Source organism: Choloepus didactylus, chromosome 15 (assembly GCF_015220235.1).
Source record: "Choloepus didactylus isolate mChoDid1 chromosome 15, mChoDid1.pri, whole genome shotgun sequence".
NCBI classification, from domain to species: Eukaryota; Metazoa; Chordata; class Mammalia; order Pilosa; family Megalonychidae; genus Choloepus; species Choloepus didactylus.
The window spans coordinates 30,876,731-30,899,021 of NC_051321.1; the positions used below are offsets into that span (position 1 = coordinate 30,876,731).

Consider the following 22,291-nt stretch of genomic DNA (forward strand, 5'->3'; position numbering starts at 1 on the left):
AATGCACTTAGATTACACGGAGGAAGAGGGGGCAAGGAGGAAACGATGTCTAAGTGAGTCATCCAAAAATTCTTACATAAGTCCCAGGCTGACTGCAGCCCCCAGGAACTGAGTCGCCACTGACATTAGAAACTAATAGAAAATTTTACAAAAGTCTGCTCATTGCAGCATTCAGGTACTTGTACAAAAGGAGGGGGTCTCTCTATAGGGCTCCTGACTTACAACAGGGACACAGGCACCTTCCCTGGCATCAAGGTCCTGGAAGCCAGAGACGGAAGACAACCGGATTAAAAAAATACAGACAAGGAAATTCTCTACCAGGTTGCCCCATAGGGGCACCACCCTTCAGGTTTTTCCCTGCTCTCAGCTCAGTCTTAAAACCCAGTCCCAAGACCCTGTGTCTATTTTCAAAAATGCTCTAGCCCTTTTAGACTCTCCCCAAGGCGTTCCCAGCCCGTCCTGGAACCACTCCTTTGGCTGAGGAAGAGGACACGAAGAGGCACCGGCTCCCCTGGTCAGACCTGAGAGCTTGCATGTGGCCACTTCCTGCAGCCCACATCGGGCCTGGGAAGCCACAGGAGCCCCCCTTATCTAGCAGGCAAATGGCAAGGGGGGAGCCTCCTCCTCTCAGACGCTCCAGCACCAGGGACCTGGAGGGGTGGGTTAAGACTGGGCAAGAGTCAAAGAGGCCCGTGGAAAAGGCAGAGGAGGCAGGGAAGAGGGAGGGAGGCGCCTTACCTCTTCAACTCACAATGAGGACGGGCTCCCCTGGAGCTGCAGGGAGGGAAGAGGGGGTGCACTTCTGAGCAGCCACCACATGCCAGGGGCTGTGCTGGGTGCGGTACATGCTTGGCTTTGTTTGCTCTTCAGTGAGGGATCCCTCTCACAGCCAGACACTCAATGGAGAGTCCCCTCCCCCAGGAACCTCTCAGGGGGCACAAGCACCCAAGGGACAGGAGGCCTGGTCGGGGATGGCTGATGCCTGCTTCTCCCCAAGCCAGTGCTCTGCAGGGAGGTGAGATGGAGGCCTGGCTCCTGCAGGACCCTGGATGCTCACACGTTCCTGACATGGTGCAGGTGGCTCCTGGGCACAGTCTCAGAGCTCACCTGCTTCCCCTTCACCTGCCCTGCTCCCCAGGCACGCGTCCAGCAGTCCACAAAGGCCATGCCACCTGGGATGAGCTGCTGACAAAGTCAGAAAATGCCCCCCTCCCTTCAAACAGACTGAGGGAGGGCAGGGCAGCAGAGAGCCCTCAGACAGGTCCCAGGAAGAGAAGATTCGAGGAGAGGAAGGTCAGGGCATCAAGGAAAGGAGACAAGCTAATGGCATCTCTGTGCCCATGAAATGTCAGATCTAAGAGCTTCCAAGTCAGGGCTACCATGGTGAGCAAAGGCCAGGAAATGCCCTTTTGGAGACATCCTGGGGCAGAAGGCACAGCTGCTGCTGACCTCAGGTCCAGAGAGGCTGTGGGTGGGAGGGAGGCCTGAAGCCAAGCTCTCCCAATGCTCCAGGTGATCCTCCTGGAAGCTCCACACCTGGATGGAGCTACCAGACAGCCGTGCAGAGCCGGGGCAGGGCCAAGCCCTCAGAAGGCTCTCCCTCTGCAGAGCCGGGGCAGTGCCCTCATGGCCCCTGGAGGCAGCACTTTGGCTTGCTCCCTAATCAGAGGGGTCCTGCACCCCCATGGGCCTCCTGTGGCACGCCAGGTGGGGCCCGTGTATATGTGGCAGGGGCAGATGGAGGCTGTGAAGAGGTCTGCCTGGTCCCTGACAAACGAAATGACTTTGATTTGGAAAGGCCTGAAGAGTGATCTTGAAGTAGCATGCCCTTAAGTCCGGGGGTGCGGGGAGGTGGGGGGAGGTGGGGGAGGAGTAAAAGGGCAGGAAAGGGGCTTGCTGGTTCCAGGCCAGGAGTGGGAGATAACCCAACACTGTGGACCAGAGACAGGCTGGCTTCTAGGAGGAAGACTGTAAGAGCTGCAGTATTGGGAGCAAGGGATCAAGGACCACCAGAGGCCAGGGATGCAGGAAAGGAGACGGGACAAGGAATAGGAGATGAAGATGAGAAATGAATGGATGCAGGGAGGACAGGAGAGAGACAGAGTGCAGTGCTGGCAAAATCAAAGTGAAAGAGATGTTGAGAGGTTGGTTTTTCAGTTTTTAATAATCCAGAGTCTTGCAGCCTGGAGGCCAGGAGGCCCAGGAAATGAGGAAATGGGACAGGGGTGGTGAAAAAGCTGAAAATCCAGGCCCTGAGCAGCAGGTAAGGATGGTTTGTGAGGGGCTGGGCCTCTCCCTCTCTCAGGTGGGCCTGGGTGGGTGGAAAAGGCCTGGAAGATGAGGCTGGGTCCACCAAGTTTCGGAGACCCTGATGGTCCTTGGACCTTGGTGGTGGTAGTGGTGGGGGCAGGGAGGCAGTCCACTTAAACAGCAGAAGCCCTTCTTCGCCCCAGCTAAATTGGGCTTGTGGCTGCATTGGGGGGTGGGGGGTGTCTCAGCTCTCCCCCCCTGCCTCAGCTCTGCCAGACCCAGCTGGGAAGAAAAGCCTCTCTGTGGAGCTGACTTCTCCAGAGCCCTGGGCTGGCAGGCAAACACTGGGCATCTTCTCCTGTGGCAATGCACGGGGAGACGCAGCCCAAGGCCCTTGTCTGAGAGGATGACAAAGTTCATCTGGGAATAAAGTTCTGTTTAAAAACATTATATACACAGCTTCTGGACATCTTTGCAGAGAAATAGAATACCATCCGGTTTCTAAAAAATAAAATAAGGAGAAAGCAAACCAAACAGGATGGGGGGAATTGTTCCGTGGCCAGAGGAGCTTGACTACCAAAGGTTTTCAAGTTGAGCTGGGCAGTGCACCCACACATGAACCTTGCAGTGGTGGGTCTCCACCTCCCTCCTGCCAGGCTGTGTGGCGGGGGTGGGTGGAAACAAGGCCTGTCTCAACCCAGGGGCAAGTCAAGGGTCCAGAGTCAAATCTCAACCCAGAACCTGTGGCGGCAGGAGAGGGGAATTTGCATTTGCCCACTCACTGGCCCGGTGGTGCTAGGGCCCAGTCCCGTGGGCATGGATGAGGTGAGACCCCCGAGCTGGAGGTGAGGTGGGGCCTGTAGCCTGTGCTCAGCATCCCACCAAGACTGTGGGTGCCGTGGCTGTGCAGTAATCCTCACGCTTCTCCTTTTATTTGTGGGAATCTCTTTTACGCAGTTGTTACACTGGAAGTCACCAGGAAGCAGCTGGACTCCCCGTTGGCCCCTGCAGGGCCTAGCCCAGGCTAGTGCAGTGGACTGTCAAACACCACATCGGGAAGGATGGAGACTTTCAGCTTCTTTTCAGGCCAGCTGTATTCCTTGGGAAGTTTGAACTGTGGAGAGAGAAAGCACACACCCAGAGTGCACATGGTTAGTGAATCTTCCCAAAGATTGCCTAGAGAGCCAAGGACCCACAGCCAGGTCCTGTCCCAGGGATGCTGGGAGCAAGATAGCCACTGGAGGCCTGGCTTCAAATGCTAGACCCAGGTGGGCAGTTAAGGTTAAGCTGCTGGAGTTTGGTGACCCCTTCTTACCCCTTGCCCTGACAATAATTAACCAGGGTTGGAGGAGGCATGTTTTCTAACTTTTTCTTGATTGTGCTGACCTCTCTCCTGCTCACTTTCTTGGTTCTGCCTCCCGCCACAAGCATGTAAGGAATCTGCTCCCTGAGGCCCTGGGGTTGGAGGGTGGGGGGTAGGAAGAGAGTACAGATGCTACAGGGAAGTAGCTGAAGGTCTAGAACTCTGGTCCTGTCCCCACCATGGCCTCTCTTTCAGGGGCTGGTGTGGGAAGGACCCTGGAACTTGCCCTCTCTAGCCTTTGCCATAGAGTCCAAAGGGAGGGAGGCCCTGGCTCAAACCCAAAGTCAGACCCACACTTGCTGCCTAGGTGGGAGTGGAGAAACAGGAGGAGGGATGCTGGAGATTTCTTGAGCCTGGTGCATCTTCAGGAGGAGCAAATCCCCACCCTGTTCCCCTTTGTTCATTCACATGCATTTGCCAGGGTTACAGCCTGAGAGGGGCCCACGGTCTTCCTATTCAGCCTGGGAATCACTGATTTGCTTACAGTTTTGTGTCTCCCAATAGCCTGGGACCTTGTGGTGGAAAGAGGGAGAGGAGGCTGACATATCTTATTCCCTTTGTATTCCAGGGTCTCTCACGCGGGCTGGCATGTAGTTTGTGTTCAATAGTTGCTCACTGACTTGGACTGATGCTGAAGCTTGGAAACAGGGTTTGCCTTTTATGTGTCCCACCATCCTGGGACTAGGCAAGAAGTCAGGGCCAGGGCAGAAGGGAGAGAAGAGTGCTCTCAGCCTGCCTGGAACTGGGCTGGCTCCCTCTCTCCCTCCCTCTGAAGGGGGACTGTCCATGCCAGGACCAGAGTGGAGAGTGGGGCAGGGTGTGGGGACAGACTCTGGACAGGAAAGCAAAAAATAAAGTCATTTTTAGTGACCTACTTTCCTAAGCTCCCCCTGGCTCTTGTCCCTCCTGCCTGGACTGTCCCCTCCCACCCCCTCAAGCTCAAAGCAGCAGCCTGGCACAGAGCCATGCCAGCGCGACAAGGCCTCTCCGGAAGCGCTTCTGGGCAGCTGGCTCTTGTCTGGTTGAATGGGGAGCTGGGCCTCAGGGGCCAGTGACTTGTGGGGTTTGAGTGACTGGTACAAGGGCTGGCATGCACTGGGAGGGTCAGTGAGGCTGGACTTATGAATGAATTTATTTATCGAACTCCACCCCAGAGGACAGAGAAGACACTATCCTATTAGGGGTGACCTCTGGCTCCGGGGAGTTCCTGTTCACCTGGAGACCTGGATAGAAGAGCCTCTCTCTGTGCACTCTCACCAGCCTCTTGAACATCAGAGGCCTCTCTGTCCTGGCTAAAGTGGCCATGGAATCTGGGCAGCTGGAAGCTCTGGCCCTGGCAGAAACCTAGCTCTTGCCTGGCCTCCCTTTGGCTTGCAAGCCTGACCCCTGGGCGGTGAAGCTCTCCCCCAAGCACACTTCCTGGCAGAAAGGGCAAGGAAAGGGTCTATTCCTGCCCCAGGCAGGGGAGGGCCCAGAAGAGCTCTCCAGAGGCAGGGCCAGCTTGCTAATGTGCCACTAACCCACCGGGCCTTGAGGCCAGGAAGGCTCAGATCCCATGGGGGTGCTGGTTAGGAGGAGACAGGGGGAGGGGAAGGGACTTTCCAGGATGAGGTAAGTCCCTGCAAATGAGGATGCTGGGAACAAGGAAGAAAAACAAAGGGGATTGATTACGGGCTCTGTTCCTGTACCCCAAAGGGGCAGCCAGGGAAGGCACAAGCCCCCACCTGGCCTGCCAGCAACTCGGGCTCTGGGCTGGGGCTGGAAGAGGCCGAGACGGGCAAGCTGATGGCTGGAGAAGGCAGGAAGGGAGAGTGGCTCCTGGGTGGCACAAGGCAAGAGCAGGAGCCCCTCGCCACCCACCAGAACTCCCCAGTGGAATGTCCTCTGGCAGCAGATGTGGGCTTTTTGTTGGGAACCTGCCAGGAAACAGCAGGGGCTGGGGAAGAACTCGTCTCAGCCTGAAGGTCCTGGCTGCCTCTTCAAGGAGGTGCTCAGGAGCTGGCAATTCAGACAATTTGCTGGGTGTCCTTACAAGGGTGATGGGTGAGGCAGGGAAGTTGGTTCAGGGAAACAGAAAAGAAATGAACCATTCAGCATCTCCAGGGTCTCACCCCCAGCCCCCACATCCCTGAGAGGAGCTCACAGACGCCGAGCACAGAGACGCAGGCCAGCCGGCGCGCACACATGCACGCACGCACACACACGCACATGCACACACACACACACACACACGCATGCAGACACGTGCATGCTCTTGGGGACCACAGCCTGCTGTCAGAGGGAATGAAAGCAGCTTACTTCCTCTGGAGAAGTCAAATCTTCCAAGTCCTCCAACATTTTCTCTACAAACTCTTCGGTCAACAGAATCTGGAAAGAAGGCACAAGGCAAGCTTTTATTTTTATTTTTTATATATGTGGTCTTTTTTGCCAACTGCCAGGCTCTGGCCACAGAGAAGGTATGAGCCCCCTGAGATCTGTTCTAGGGCTAGAGGCCCTTCCCTCAAATATTCCTCTCCCCGCCCCCCAATACCTCCCACTACCACTGGTTTGGAATAGCAGAGTGATTGGGGCAGAGAAGAAAGGGGGTCAGGGGACAAGGGGGAAGGGAGCCGCAGGAAGATCTGGAGGGCTGGTGGTGCTGGCCTCAGAAGGAGAGGGAAATGGGTGGGTGGGGAATCTATTTTGGCTGTTCAGGCCTCCTGCAAGTTGCAGCGCAGTGGAGGGGAAACAGAAAAGCCGAGGGGCAGAGAAGAGCTGTTGCCAACATTCTCCTTGCCCAACCAGGCTCACATGTCACAAGCACCCCCATCCCCACCCCCACCACTTGATAGGACAAAAGGAATCTGTTTGGATTCGGAATACAAACCCTGTCTGGAATCTGGAAATGCCCTGAAAGGTACATCCAAGAATGTCCCTGCTGGAGAATCTGGAGATTGTGGCCCAACCTCTTTCATTTCCCTCCACAATATCCATTTTCTCTCAGGCTGGAAACCCCCAAATCCCTGCCCTGCTGACCCATTCAGCCACCAAGTTCTTCAAGACTTCCTTTGGGATGCCTCTTTTCTAGGTTACCTCCCAGCTCTTCCACTTTGCTGCTCCAGTCTGACACCATGTCACCTTGTGCTTTGATGTCTAGGACAGTCTGGCCCCACTATTCGGCTGGCACAACCACCACCCTTCATCTGTACAGAAGTTTTCACAGCCAAGGGGAATGTCCAAGTTCTTCTTCTGGACTCTTAGAGCCTCTAAAATCAGGCCTGCTTCAATCTGGTGGGCCATTTTTCCCAACCTGCTCCTCTGTCAGAGAAGAGGCCAAGCCAAGCTCCCTCCATGCCTGCACCACATTGGGTCCTGACTGAGGATCTTTCCTCTTCCAAATCTGACCCCTTCCTTCCCCCACTCCCCCCACCCGTGCTTGTCCATGGGGCTCCCATCCTCTGCAGCAGACCCTCTTGCGGTGCCCTGGCTGACTGCTTGTCTCCATTAGCAGCTGCTGAGCACCCTAGATGAGCACTAAAGGAGAAAGACCCTCCCACTTGGGGCAGCGTATCTGACTGTGAAAGGCCAACAGCCAGGACAGGCTGAAGAATAGGGTGAGGGGCCCCTCTGAGTGAAACCAGCCCTGGGAGAATGATGGGAATCAAGAACTTAAGAAAATACCCACCAGGTTTCCCCTGGAGGCATCCACTGAGATACAGAAGCTGTATTGAAACCAGTGGAAGCTTCAACACTGGGAATAAAGTCAGATTGTGAGGTAAGGTGAAACAGCAGAGAAAGGAAGCAGGATCACCAGGGACTAAAGAGGATCAAGGGCTCCAAAGGAAGAAGCTGATGGGGTAGGGTAGGAACAATGAACAAGAACATTACCCTCAAGTCAGGAGAAAAACTGCCACCGCACCAGGAACTGTGCGAATTGTTCATAGATCTTATCTCCTTCAAATGAGGCAATTGGGGCACAGATAGGTTATACACTTTGCCCAATGTCACACAGCCTGTGAGTGGCTGGGACAAGACCATGTCCAGACTCCAAAGTTGGTACCTGAAGTACTGCTTCCAAATCCTGAAGTCTTACTCCCAGGACATTTACCCATTTACTCATTCTTCCATTCATCCACCCATCAATCCATTGATTCCAGACGTATACTCTGGGCGCTTCTGCTAGGCGGGCCCTGGTGGCGCCTGGCAGACACAGGCGTGAAGGTAGCCCATTCCCCGTCTGGACAAGCGAAGCTGAAAGACCTCTCTTTCCCAGGCTCTAAGCCCACAAGCAGGAACCAAAACCGCTCTGACCGCTGGTCCACATCTCAACAAGTTTTCTGTTCCAGAAGCACACACAGGCCTCATGTGGGGACAGAGACAGGGCAGGAGACAGAGGAAAGAGGCAAAGTCAGCCCTGGGATGCGCCCCCCGGGGCTGCCCCCTCCCCACCCTGGTTCCAACTCCACCTTCCCCACACCTAGACTGCCCGGCCCCTGCCTCAGACCACAGTGCGCCTTCCCCACCGTCCCGCCCCTCCCCCACAGCCCACGCCCCTGCTCCTCTTGCTCTCTCATTCCAGGGATTTCTCCCCCAGAAGTCCCGAGTTTCCCCACCAGTTATTACCAGTCTGCTCGAGTAGCACAAAAATCACATTCATATTTTTGGCATTTCCAGGGCTTGTTGCCATCTCTGCAAATGCTAGCACAAACACAAGCATACCTAAAACCCAATTATATTACAATGGCTCCAGTCCGGGCCAGGCTGGGCTGATTTCTAACCCACAAATAAGTTGAAGGGAGGGACTCTCTGCCAAGAAGGGAAATAGTCTAGGACTGGAGCTAGTGCTGGGGATGAGACGGGGTGAGGGGAGCGCGGGCAGAGGGGGAAAAGTTTACAGGGACTGTGGCCCACCAGAGTGAGACTCCAAAGAAAGTTTTTCTTAACAACAGGAAAGGTAACTCCACTAACACTAAGTTCACTCCTGAACCAGTTCTCCTGACAAAGGTCTGGGCTTGGTGCTGGGGAGAGAGGGAGCTCTGGCAGCTTTGAGTGGAGCAACCAAGATCGGTACCATCTGTGTGCAGACTTATTTTGAAATCAGTTGGGGGAGGGGATGGCAAGACCCAAAGCAGGGACAGACCACAGTTGCTCCTCCTTTTTACACCTCTGCCTCCTCGATTTTCATTTTTGGTGACTTGCTGGTTCCTGCTGGAAACGTCACATTATTTTAAAAGAATTAAAGGGGAAAAATCATACACAAGATCTGCCTGATTAAGGGTGACATCCCCTACAAAGACACAGGGCAGACGATCAGACTGTCATAGCTCCAGGCACCTAATTTAATTTCCCTGGGGAGTTAAACCTTAGAAGGTTGGCTTGAACAAACAGGCCCTGTTCTTTGTATATTTCAGACCTGGAGCTGAGAATGTTAACAGATCTTATCAACAGGACACTGGAGATAGCTATGATGGAGCAGCTCCTGGGCTCTCTCACGAGTAACAGACTCGCTGTTGTGATGCAACTGTGGGAAAAGCCTGTACAATTCTGGGCTTGGAGCTCTTGGAACTCACTGGGTCCCCATGGAGCTGCCTGGCTTTGCCACAGATAATAACAAGAACGGTTATGATAATGACAGCAGTTACAAAAACACCACCAAAAGCAGGAGCAGTGCCTCCCCAGGTGCCAGCCACTGTTAAGTGCTTGACCCACATCATCTCAGTGGATCTTCCTGGAGGTCCTGCAGGGGAGGTAACTGTCATCTCCATTTTGCAGATGAGGAGAAGAGTCTCCTGGATTTTAGAGGAACAGTGGTCTGGCTCATGGCAGTGGATAGTCTTTTCCTATCTGGGCAAGGTAGCCCCACTCTAGAAGTCTGCATATTTGGGGCCGACCCTTCCCTCTTCTCTGATGGGGAAAGGGAAAGTGACTTTGGCTTCCACTTGGAAAAGCAGCAATCCCAACCCCACCCAGCCACAAGTCTCCTGGCCACCTGAGCAGCTCAAGAGGGTCTCTGCACAGCTGGAAGGTGAGAGCCCCAACCAGCTGGAGCAGCACAATCCCCTGGAAAACCTTTTAAACTATGGAGATGCTAAGCCTCATCCGGACCATGTCAATCAGAACATGCAAGGCCAAGGCATCTGCATTTTTAAAAGGCACCCCAGGAGACCGTGATGTGGGGAGTGTTGGGAAATAACTCAGGCACAAGGGGAAGGGGCTTTGGGCCCAGGTTCAACCAACAGGGGTGAGTCTGTGGCTACAGGTCATCTCCATCTAACTGAGCAGTGGGATGGGAGCAATGCCCCCCACCCTTTTTGGCCAGGGAGGGGGCTCAGAATCTAGGCCAGCAGCTTCCAGCTTACTCCAGTGGGCTGCTCACACTAGGCACTTTATGACGGCCTGGCTGCTTGGTAGTGAGGGAGGATTGTCAATAACCTCCCATTCTCCAGGCCCCAGCAAGTTTCAGAAAGGAACCTGAAAAGTGATCTTTCGTCAGTGCCTGCCCTGGGGAGGCCTGGCTTTGCTGCAGGTGCTGCTGATCTGACGCCGATTCAAATGTCTGTGGTCAATGATATTTCTAGTCTGCAAACAGCAGCTGACAATGCCTGCTCCTTCCCTTTGGTACGACAATCCGCACTTTGTCTAGGGCCTTGTTTGCTCTTTGGGTTGACACGTTGTTCCTGCTTCCCAACAAATCTGGCTTTCTTTTTCCCTCCCTTTCCTTCTCTCAGGATAGGAAATGTTTTGTTTACAGTGGTGGGGACTGCCAAGAAGCTGCTCTGGCACCCATGATGGCAGTGGAGGAGGCAGGGATGAGGAAGCAGTTTGGTCCACATCCCTCCCCCAGCAAGTCAGACAAAAGCCAGAAAACAGCCTGGAGTCCCCTCAGGCCCTGGGGCAGAGGCATGTGCACTGGGTGCCAGGCTGCGGTGGCGGCACAGTGAGGCCTCACCCATTTCCTTATTCTTGGTGGGTGGCCAGAAACAGGCTTAGACTCCTGCCCTGGCTGTTGGCCGGTGAGGACACAGCAGGGCATCAGTGTCCTCTCCTGAAAGGGAGCGTGCTGTACTTCCCCAGGCACAGTGCTGGGGTTTAAGCCTTCACGGGAGTGCCCCTGGCCGTGAGGTCTCAGGGACAGCCCAGCAACGGTCTCCAGGGAGAACACTGGCTGTGTGGCCAGATACACAAGGGCAAGGGAAAAAACAGTAGAGCCTCCAAAGAGGATGTGCCCAGGGCCTGGGCCAGGGATTCCTAAGTCATCTTTTACACAACATTCAACTGGGTGGCTGGGGACAGGAGAAAGAAGGGCCTTTGTCCAGAGGGGAGTGGGGAGTCAGCGGCTGGGCTAGGAGAGCCTGCAGTGATTTCTTGGGCCTAGCCTGGAGCAGCCAAGCCCACTAGGAACAGCTGCTGGGCATCTTCTCCCAAGCCTGAAGCTTCCCAACAGGACAGTAGGAAATGGCTGGGAATGGGGGCACCACCTGGGTGAGCTGTCAGATACCATGCAGCTGAGAAAGCATTGCAGGGCTTAAAAAAATATTTTCATATTTGGTGATGTGACCCCTATGTGACCTCTGGGGCCAGAACTCTCCCCCTTCAGATCACCCTTGGCTGGGGATGGGTGGACAACTCAGCTCTGGGCCGGGCTCCTGTGTTGACAGAGTCAGGGGAGACAGGCTTGTTAGAGTCACTGGGATGAGGGAATGCAGAACAGCTGGGAGGGTGGGGGTGCAGGAGAGGCCCTTGGCAGGCTTCCCATCCAGGGTCTGAAGACCCTACTGAAAAGCTCCAGAGTTGGATGAAAACAGCAAATTGTAGCATAGATGGAGTCAAGTGTTGACCTCAGAAAACTGAAAAGCCTGTGGAACGGGAGCTGGGTTCCTGCTTCTCCAGCTCCTCCATAAGGCAGAGAATGTCCTCTGTGCTCAACCCAGCACTGCGGACACCCCTGCTTTTCTGTGTGCTGGGACCTTGCCTTTCCTGAGCCTGGAGAGACTGGGGGGTGAGGGCACAGAGGGCAGGGCAGGTCCAGGAGAGGAGGGTGAGGACTTTCTGGGACTATTCCACAAGCTCCAGAAAGGTGCCCAGATTCCATAACCTTCTGCCTTCTTCTCTCTCAGGCTCTCCTTTGTCACTCTTCCCTCATGAGGGATGCCTTTACTGAGAGTTCTCCCTAAGAGATAACAGGCCTGGGCTGGGAGCCAGAACAAGGTGCCAAGGCTGAGAGTAAGGGCTTCCAAAGCTGCTGAAGGCTGATGCAAGAAAGTCATCCCAGCCCCTCCTAATCCAGCTGGGACCAACAGGAGAGTCCAGCAGCAAAAGAACAGGTCTGGGTCCCTTCATGTCCTGGGTCTGCTGTGTTCAGCTCCTTCCTACCCCGTTGCCTGCAACAGACGCTGGGGAGACATCCACAAACTCTGTGAGGGTGAGCAAGACAAACCTGCAGGAGGTGAGGACAGGCCTCTCTGTATTGGAGTTTCCCAGCTCAGGGTCAGAGGGCTCTCCTCAGCCCAAAGGAGTGGGCCCTCACTCCTACGAGCCTAACCCCCGGCCTCTAGGAGGTCCTGGAGACCCCTGGGGAGACAGCCAGCCTCACAGGGACACCTGGAGATCTACAAGTAATTACAAGCCCAGATTCCCAGGACCTAGTGACCACAGCAACAAGACCCTGAAGGGGAAGGCGGACTAGCAGTCAGATGGAGAAAATGCTGACTGCTTTTGGGGGGAAGGGAGGATTGGTGTGGGTGTTGGCTGAGCAGCTGAGAATCTGGCTGGGCAGGGGCAGAGGATTTCTCAGGGCTCCTTGGAAAGGGCCTGAGAAACCTCTCGGTGAGTGAGGGTGCGTGCCTCGGGAGGGGGGCCTCAACTGGCCTTCCCAAGACTCCTTGTGAGCCAGCCCCCGTGGTGGGCCACACTAATGAGCCCGTAACACAGGCCTTTGATTAAGCAGCTCCCAGCACAGCAACTTTATTGAAACACGCCGAGGCCAGCGGCTCGTTCCCACCGCTCCCTGGTTCCCCAGGCAACAGCCCAAGGGAGGGGGGCCATGTGTTGGGGAGTCAGAGGGTGCTGAGTGCTCCAGCTCGCTGAGGGGCTGCCAAGGAAATGAGGAGGCCGTGGGTCTGGGAGGAGGGATGCTGGTAGCCGGTGGGCATAAGGGTTTTCCCCTTCCCCCTTCAGCATGTGGTTGAGTCCAGAAGACTCTGTGGGGAGCTAAGGAGCAAGGTGAAATCTGCTGAGTCTGCAGAGGGGCCTGTGTGAGTGGGGGTCCAGGTTCCTGGTCTGTGAAACTGAAAATGGTGACCACTCTTCCTCCCCAGGGCAGGGAGGTATTCCCAGCAGAAACCTCCCAGAGGCCTTTGCTACTGGGGAGGGAAGAAGGTCCAACGGAGATGGCAGAACTCCAGGGACAGGTTCAGAGATGAGGATGAGAAGCATAAATGGATGGAATTTCTTGGAAATTTCTTTGGAAAGACCCTAGTCCCTTCTTTCCCAAGAAAATGTGCTTAAACCTTCAAGACACGTAACGGCTGAGGACACTTTTGCCGAGACCTGTCAGCATGTCGTCACTGCCTGGGAACGATGAATCTCAACTCTTAGGGGCTGGGGTCTCCTGCACAGTCCCCACCACCTTCCTCCTCACCAGTTCTGCCCAGGAAATAGGTTTGCTCCCCTTTTGCTCTCCAAAGGGACAGCTGAGGCAGCCTGGGGCATAGCTGGGGGGTGAGGGAGGCCCTTTCCACTTGTGCTGGGCTAATTTCAAATGTTACACTCTAGAGCTTTTGTTACAGTAACTACCAATACCACATGGACAGAAATCTAATGTTACCAAGTGGGACTTTTAAAATGTATTTATAACTTTATGGTTCAAAGTAATTTTGTTATGAAACAATATAATAACAACAGTGGAAAAAGGCAAGATAATTTATAGAACACAATATCCCTAAAGCACTAGCTTCCATTCTACCTCCGCTTAGTCTGGGGAATGTGGTTGGTGGCCTTTGTTTGCTGTTTGTTTTAATTAAGGGTTAGTATTTTGGTGGTAGTGGTGGGGGGAGCTAGTCTGAAGGAGGAGAAATTTTGCTGCACACACACATACACACAAACAGACAAAAAGAATGCCATATTAAGAGTATAAATATTTCACAGACAGCACCCCCTAGACAGGGTTAAACCCACAAAACGAGCATAATTTCCCTCCCCTCCCCATTGTAATTCACCCCAACTACCCCACAAACAAGATGTGGCCACTTTTTGGATTTGGGTCAGATTCCCTTTCTTGATAATCCCGAGAGAGTTAAGGTAAAGTATTTCTTCCTCTCACTCCCAACAAATGAACGAAAACGAAAAAGGATGCTGTTCCTTCCAAGTGTTTGGGAGTGTGCTGGACCAGCACCCGTTAGAGACCTGGGAAAGGGTGGGAGCTGGAAGGAGGCCGGTGGCTCTCAGGCTCCAGAGCCTTACTTGGCAGCTGCTTTGAAGCTGTGCTCCGGCCAGAAGAGCAAGGGAGGGACAAAATGTTCTGGACAAGCCAGCAGGTTTCTGCTCAGACAAGCTGGGTTTCTATCGAGAGGAATGGAGAGCCATTAGGTGTGGGATGGAGTGGTGGGGTAGGGGGGCACACTGGCTGCTGAGACCTGCCCATCCCAGTGCCAGGTCCAGGTACGCATGCCTGCTTTCTACGAATTCTGACAAGATTGATATATGGGCCCCCGCAGAGTGGATTCCACACATCCTCTCCCATCCTGCTTCATTCTCAGTTTCCTGTGCTTTGGCTTACCCAGGGTGCAGAAAGCCCTACATCCCTCAAACCTGGATTTCAATGGGAACAGAACTTCCCAATGGACAGAGCCTGGAGAGGCATCTCTAGTGTCTCAGGTGACAGGGGAAGCAGGCCAGGAAGCACTCCTGGAGCTGACAGGACAGACAGCACGATCCACCCTCCACATCCCTAGCCTTGTCTCTTCCTGTTTTTTCTGTACTTCCACCTCCTACCCCTCCTGCCGGCTGCAGCCATGTCTCTTCCCACTCCCCCCGCTGGGACCCCCTTCTTCCCTCCTCTACATGGTGAGCACTTATGTTTTCAAGACTCAGCTCAAGTTTCACTTCTTTGAAGCTTTTCTGTCCAAAGAACTGGCCATTTGCTTCTTTCCATTGCAGAGCACCCTGTATAGATGTCTTTCATGCTGTCTGTGGTGGTATATTGCACTGGAAATGTTTAAATAATTGTTTCTTCTACTAGTCAGTAGACCCCTTTGCAAATGTTTTCTGAATGAATACATGAATAGCTTCAGTTCAAGTATAAGGTTTAAAGAGAGAAGGAAAAGGCAGAGAAATGAGCCTACACACACACACACACACACACACACATACACCATTGCCTGTTAGAGCAATGAATTCTCAAATTATTTTCCTAAAAGGTTGTGTCAATTTAAATACTCATGTTTTTTAAATATTAAGAAAAAGGAAAGAGATTGTATCAACAAATGTTATTTAGGTAAACTGTTTACTGCTACCTTTATAGAAAAATTCTAAGGTTAAAGACCTTTTGTGTGCTTGTGTGTGTTTATGTTTTAAATGTGTCTGTAAAAAAAAGAAAAAAGTCTGGACTCCAAGAGGTTTCTCGTAGCCAGCCCCTCAGGAAGGGGTGGCACCAACATCTGCCAAGGTAGGAGAGGGAAGGAACTAGCAAGGGAAGAGCCTACGGAAGGAAAGAAGGTAGGGAAGAAAAAAGAGCCTTCTCACTTGTAACCAGGGTCCATGAGCTGCGTAAGGATGCTCCTCGGTGGCAAAGGCGCCTTCCACTCCCGTGGAGACAAATGTGATGGCCATGTCACCCGTGATACTTTTATATGTAAAGTGCCGTCCATGCAGGAGCCTGCCCCTGGGGGTGGGAACATGGAGACAGTGAGGGGCTGGGCCTGGAAAGAGCCCCAAGAGCAGCAGGCCAGGCTAGGGCTCTGGGGGTGTGGGGGCTCTGCTCCCTGGGTTGGGGTGCCTGGCAAAGGCCCCACTGACTGCCCACCTGCCCACTAACAGAGGATGAAACAAAAATGCTTATTTCAAAGCCTTCAGAGAAGCCTCTCTCACACATTCTTTAATGTCACTCTTCCAGAGTGCTCAAAGCTAGCAGCGACAGCACTCCATCAGAGTTCAAAGGGATGGCAGAGGTAGCAGAGTCCTATTCCCTCATGTTCTGATGAGAAAACTGAGGCCAGAGAGGGAAGCAAACAACGTGCCCAAGGTCACACCCAGAGCAGAGCTGTGGGGACACCCGTTGGTGGAGGGTGGGGGAAGTGGTACCTACAAACAAATTTCCTGAGCCCCTGGGATAATGGTATAGTGCCTTCCACAGCACAATCCTTGTGTCGGGGGCAGAATCTTCTACCTGCTTCTGGGTCTTCCCAGAAGATCTAAATGGCTAGCTCCAAAGCCACCAACATCTTTAAAAATAAAAAGCCGAAGCCACATTGGGTCATTCTGAGGGAGCTACAAGAAGTTACTGTTAATATCCAGTCTGGAAATACTCCTGAGGGAAGGGCAGGCAGGGGCAACCAGTGAGCCAGAGATGCCCATGGGCAAAGGACGCAAAACAGGCTCTTTGCTTTCTCAGGCTGCGGCAGATTAACTCTTCACCAGCCTAAAGACCCTGAGTCTGGGCAAGAGAAGTAGCATGGGAAGAAATGGCTGGGGTCATGGCGGCAGGCGCTGCCAGGTCCTGCTTTCTGAGGTGATTTGCTATCTTTGCCTTCCTGCCCAGGGTGGCTGGCCAACACTGGTTCCAATCCAAGCTCCTTTCCCAGGCTCCAGGAAACCCCCTTCTTCCTTGTTTTGGTTCTCCAAGCTTCAAGTTCTTCTTGTTGCCTCCCCTGACACAAAAGTGAGAGAGGAACTCCAGAGGGCTGTGGGGAAGCCAGCTACAACAGCTTCAGCCCAGTGCAGCATCCCAGGAGCACAGAGCTGAATTCTGGCCACAGGGCTGGGTTTCCGGCACTGTTGTCAGCACAGAAGGGACACAGCTGGGCTTCCTGGTCCCTCAAGGAGTCTGCTGGGCCGGCCACTGGGTTTGGAGAACTGAGTGTTTTGCATGGGAAAAGTGGCAAGCAGAAGAAAATCGAGCCCCATCCATCAGAACTCCTGCCCCTCCAAATCCAGTGCTGCTAGTGACCCTGCCACCCCCCGAGACTTTGGGCTTGTGGGATAGCTGGGGGCATCAGCGACTCCTTCAGGCACTGAACCTTTCTAAGGGGAGCAGAGCTGAGGGACAATGTTTGGTTGAAAGCAAGTGCTTCAGCACCTATCCCCTGTGGGTGATTCTTGGACTTAAAAAGCTTGCAAATGAGGAAGGTCTGTCTACCAAGGAATCAGACTGGAGACCAGTGGGACTTCTTGGCCACTCAGGGCTAGATAGGAGATGCAGACAAGAGAGCCCCTCTCTAGGGATGATCCACAGGCTGGCCGGCCCCCATTGCTGGCAGACTTCTCACCACCTGGGCTGGCCAGAAGCTTGGGCTGGAGAATTCTCCTTCTTCCTGCCCCGAAGCCCAGACTCTGCCTCGGCATGTAGGGACATGGCAAGCATGGGCCTGGTGACTCCTCCAGGGCTATGGATGACAATTGGAGGTTGGCAGAGGCACTTATGTGCCCCCTGGAGGCCAAGATGGACACTGCGGGGCTGGGCAGAGTGGTGTGGTTGTCTGGCCTCACCTTAGGCAGAGAGGAATGAGGGCTCCAGACTCCTGGTTGAATTTCAGATGTACGCTCTCGAGTTGCCGCGTCCGGATCAGCTCATGGGGAATAATGGCCGTGGAGCTGTCGCTTTCCAGGCTGTCTTTGCGGCTCCTGCAAAGAAAGCACAGGAACAGGTTCAGCACAGGTAAAACACTAGGGAGGATCAAGATGGAAGTCCCTTAGGCTAGGATCCTGAATAATCATAGCAATAACTGTGACTGATGATGATGAAGACAATCACAACAGCCACCGTTGGGCACTGACTGGCTACTCCTCACAACTCCTCCATTATTACAGATAAGGAACTAGGGATCAGGGAAGTTAAGTAACTTGTCCAGGTTGCACAGCCAGTGAGTGGATGGAGCTGGGATTTGGTCCCAGGTAAGTCAGATTCTAAAGGCTACATCTTTGGCCAACACATTATATTGTAGCTTATGTCACAGTGGCTTGTTTTACCCTATGAAGTCAGCAGGAGCTTCTTGGAGCCCTCATTCCTCTACCCTGGAGCCTGAGGCCCACCCTAATTCTCCAAGGCAGGGTGACAGAGCATATGAGATGCAGTTCCAGGAGGTTCCTTCCAGCTGACCTGAAAAGGCTCTGAGCACGCATATTCCAGCATGCTAATGGCTGGAGCTGTAGTGACATACACATCCTTCATCTGGCCAGGAAATGATACAATCCTCATTGAGGGGGTGGAAACTGGGTTCTCAGGAGTCAGGACCAGTGGGCTTGGCTGGAGGCAGAACTGAGCCCCTGCCCTGCTGGGCTCTAAGGCTCTAGGAGCCCTGCACCAGATTCCTGCGGACTGTGGCCTTGGCCTCGGTGAGCAGTCGCTGCTGCCTCACACTCCTTCCTGCCCTGCTTTCCACCAACAGCTTGTCTCACAGCTGAGCCACGGAGTCCCTTTGCAAATTAAGATTTGCTCTTTCCAATTCAGCTCCCCCCTCCCAACAACCTCTCAAATATGCCTCAGCCAGGAATGAGGGTTACCCACTGATCACATTCAAAAAGCCGGATCCTAGTTTGGGCTTGTGAATCTTAGAACAATTCCCTAACTGTCGGTCAAAAGGCTGGGTGAGAGGCTCTAGTTATTCATCATTCATGTGGTAGGAGCCACCCAGGATGTTTGGGCACCACAGCCAGGCAGCCGCTGAGGGGTAGGCCCAACCTCCACACGCACCAGAAGCCAAGTGCTGGGGCCTGATGTCAATGATGAGGCATCTCTGCAAGCAAAGCACCTCCCTAGGGGAAGGGTGAGGTCAGCAAGCAAAAGGATGGAGAGTGACACAGGACTGCACGGGGCCTGCAGGGGCAGAGGTTTAAAATGGCCTCCAAGGTAATGCAGACCGCTCCCACCAGCTGGCCTCCTCCTCCCCTAGGAGGACCCACACCCAGATTGGACTGCTCTTTCACAAAGCCGTCCCTCCTCTGCTCTCCCAAAGCCGATTCTGAAACCGCCCTCCACCCTCCCAGCTTCTCCTTTGACAAACCCTCTTTTAAGACTTGTGAAGGGGACAAATGCTGTGGCCCAGGGGGTCATGGAATTTCAGGTCCAGGGTGAAGCTGTTTAATCAACATCTTTACTTTACAAAAGAGAGGCAGGAACTCATCCGAGGCCATGGAGCTGATCTGTGGCAGGCCAATATAGGGGCCTCCCTTGAGAAGGGCAATATCCCATTGTAACTTGGTCAGGCACCACCTGATGGCGTGACACGGGGGTGCCCTCAGGGCCCAAACAAGAGCAGAACTCCTGAAATAACAGCAGCTCACATTTGTCCACATTCTCAAGCCTTTACTCTGTGTCAGGCTCCGGACAAAGTCCATAGATTCATTCATAGCAAGCACCAGAAGTAGCTTCCATTATGAATTCTTTTACAGATGAGGAAACTGAAACTCAGAGAGGTGAGGTGACAAGTGCGAGGCCACAGAGTCAGCGGGAGAGCCAGAGCGTGACTCTCACAATCACTCCCCTGTGCCATGTGACACTGGGTTCCAGCATCAACGCAGCCCCATGCTCCCGAAAGGGGCTGAGCCTGCTAGAAGATCCCAGCCTCTCGGGCACAGACAAAAATGCTGATGAACAGGAACCGGGGTGGGGGGGTGGGGAGATAGCAGAGAAGAATCAACAGCGCACAGGGCTAGAGACGTCTCAGGCTGGAGGGAAAAATAAATTGTTGAAAGTCAGCTAAAGTCACCTTGGTAACTGCTACAACACACTCACCCGGAACGAGGACATCAAACCCAACTGCAAACAGCTTTAAAGAAATGGAATAGAACTTAATCATCTGAAGAATTAATGTGACAAGTGCCCACATTTTACACCTCCCACCAACCTTCAATCATTTGAAAATGTACTTTAATCTTTTAAGAGAAAAAAAAAATTGCAAAATGCTAGATCTGCAGTCCTGGAGCTTGGGTATTTCCGGCATGCTGCTTCAATGGAAACGCGGCTGCTCCACATAGGCAGGAGCCCAGCTTTTTGCTGATTTGTTTTTTCTGGACATCGATGCAGAAGCATGAATTATTTGTGTGGGCTGGGTGAGGTATTAAATCTGCAGCTGACACAGGTTTGCAATGTTTTGCATGGTTGTCAGCTTAATCTTAGTTATAAAAAAATAAGTAGTGTGCTCACCAGTGTGGCCTAATTTTTCAGCTGGGCTGTTTTCTCCCTGAGTTCTCAGTGGAGGGGAAGGCAGAGCTTTGGGGATTAGGCAGGAAAGGGGCGCCTACGACCCACACCTACAGGGACTGCTAGGGGCATGGGGCCCAGAGATGAGGAGCTAGTGCCCTGGGAGGTAGAGTGGCTAAGAGCATGCGTTCTGGGGTCAGAGAGACCTGGGTTTGAGTCCTGTGTGACCTTGGACAAGTGACATCCTTTTTAAGCTCCAGATACTCTTGATGGGGTTTAGTAACAATACCCCCTTTTTAAGGTCATTATAAGGATTAAATAAGATGATCCCTGTGAGGCATCTAACAGTGCCTGGGATGTAGACGTTCAAAATATATCTGAGGAGTAAATTAATGAGTTGATGTTGGTGCCTCTAGAAGTCTATCTGCTCCTTCTGCAAGAAAGCCAATGGCTTAACAAAAACTTGTTTGCCTTTACCCTGGGCAGAGAATCCAACTGCCTCTTGGCAGGATGGGTTCCCTCTGCTAAGCAAAGTTCCTTGTCCTGACCTTGGGAGAAGGGACCTCTGAGATGGTGCTTGGAAGATTTCCTGACTCCTTGAGAAGTCATTGCAAGCCCTGGTCAACTGCTGTTGCTCTGGAAAGGCCTGACTGCAGGCCAACAAAAATCCTTGAGGCCTTTGTTCCACTGAGGGAGGCGCTGGCAGGGTCCTCTTCCTTCTACAGAGGACAATCTGCCTTCCTGCAGTTCTCACCCACTGGTCCTCAAATTGCCCAGAGTAATTCATCTTCCCACGAAAGCCTTTCAAATCCCTAAGACTGCTCTCACATCCCATCAACAGTTTTTCTTTTCCAGTATCTATAGTCCCAACTTTCAACTAGATTCTTAAGACACGGTTCTGAAATATTCCATTCAGCCAAGTCCCTCTCCCTTGGATTCACTCTAGAGTGTTGTGTCTGGAAGTGAAGTGCTGTGTGCAGAAGAAAATACACTATGTGGTCTAACCAGTGCAGATCACAGAGGGACTATGGTTTTTCTTGTTTGGGACACTTTATTTCTATTAAAACTGTCATCAAATAGTCTATTCTTTGTAACCTCATCACACTACCAACTCACACTGCACTCCCTCTGTCAACAAAATCTCCCTCAGGCTTTCTCCCATGAGCTGCTCTTAGACCTCTTCTCTCCCATCTTGTGTTTGTACTGTTGACTGGAGTTAAGAGCACAATTCTGCATTATCTGGCTAGTGTTCCAGGCAGTCTGGATATTTCTGAAACCTGACTCTGGCATCCATCATATTGGCATTCCCTCCTGACTTCATATCACTGACAATACAGATAAACTCACCATTCCATGTTCTCATCCCAGGGTTTGATTAAATGTGAACAGGACAGAGCTGGGCAGAAGACACGGTGAAGAATTGATGTCATTACTCTTTAGGTATGCTCATTTAACCAATTATACATCAACTCAACCACCCCCTCATTCAAGCCCCTTCCCCTTCCGGATACTCTGTCTTGCCTGCCTATTACAGGCCAGAAGATAATCTCAAAATGTCTTGCTACACCCCCGATACCAGGTCTACAGCACAGTTATCAGGCAGGTAACCCTTTCTAAAAGGCCACTGAGGATGGCCTGGCATGCCTGACTCTATGAATCCATGCTGACTCTTCAGGCTCACTGTTTCTCTTTAAGAGAGTGCACAGCCTACTGGCTAAATAATTTAGTCCAGAATTTTCCCTGAGAGTAACAATGAGTTCACTAGAGAGTGCAAGATGCTTTTGGCATCTTGAAACTTCTGAGTACTTCCAGTCAACTAATACTTCTCTCCCTTTTCCCTCAAAGATTACTGATACCAGCTTCAGGAACCTCATCTGCCAATTTGGTATTGTGAGGGCACCATACAAGTGGACCAGGAGATTTGAAATCCTTTCTTCAATTTCTCTTATCAATGCCTGTTTGAACTTTCCTAGTCTGATGATCATTCTTTTTGTGACAGAAGCATAACAGAAATCGAGTAAATTCTGCTTTCTCTTCACCACTGATTAAGTCAATGTCACTCTGCTTGTCCAAACAAACAGAGCTCAGGTCTCCTTCTTCTTGTTCCAAAGAGAAGTACAAAAAATAAAGTCCTTTTTGCTGGCCATAGCACCTTTTTTTCTTCCCCCTCAACACTCAGTTCATCTTGAGTTTCAGCTTTTCTTGACCGTGTTCCTTTCCTTAATGTCTGTACTGGTAAAACATACTTCTCTTTTCAGCTTTTATCCAAATTCTTCTAAAAATCTGAGTTGTGTGAAGGATTCTAGACATACCTCTCCCGGTTCCTGGGGGTATTACACCTC

The 22,291-nt window shown here is 52.5% G+C and overlaps 1 protein-coding gene across 4 annotated transcripts in view; it reads right to left on the minus strand.

The window, feature by feature from the left end:
- Positions 1–2,145: 2,145 nt before the first annotated feature.
- SUFU (SUFU negative regulator of hedgehog signaling) overlaps positions 2,146–22,291 on the minus strand; it is a 139,776-nt gene continuing 119,630 nt past the window's right edge. For 2 of the 4 annotated variants that reach the window (XM_037804348.1, XM_037804347.1), the window contains exons 9-12: positions 17,297–17,431; positions 15,335–15,473; positions 5,912–5,980; positions 2,146–3,364 (exon numbers count right to left, since the gene is read on the minus strand). In XM_037804348.1, the coding sequence (XP_037660276.1) occupies positions 3,275–3,364; positions 5,912–5,980; positions 15,335–15,473; positions 17,297–17,431 (433 nt within the window). In that variant the 3' untranslated portion in view covers positions 2,146–3,274. Of the gene's footprint in view, positions 3,397–4,360; positions 4,446–5,911; positions 5,981–15,334; positions 15,474–17,296; positions 17,432–22,291 lie in introns of all 4 variants that reach the window. The other 2 variants (XM_037804349.1, XR_005211839.1) reach the window with 2 other exon arrangements.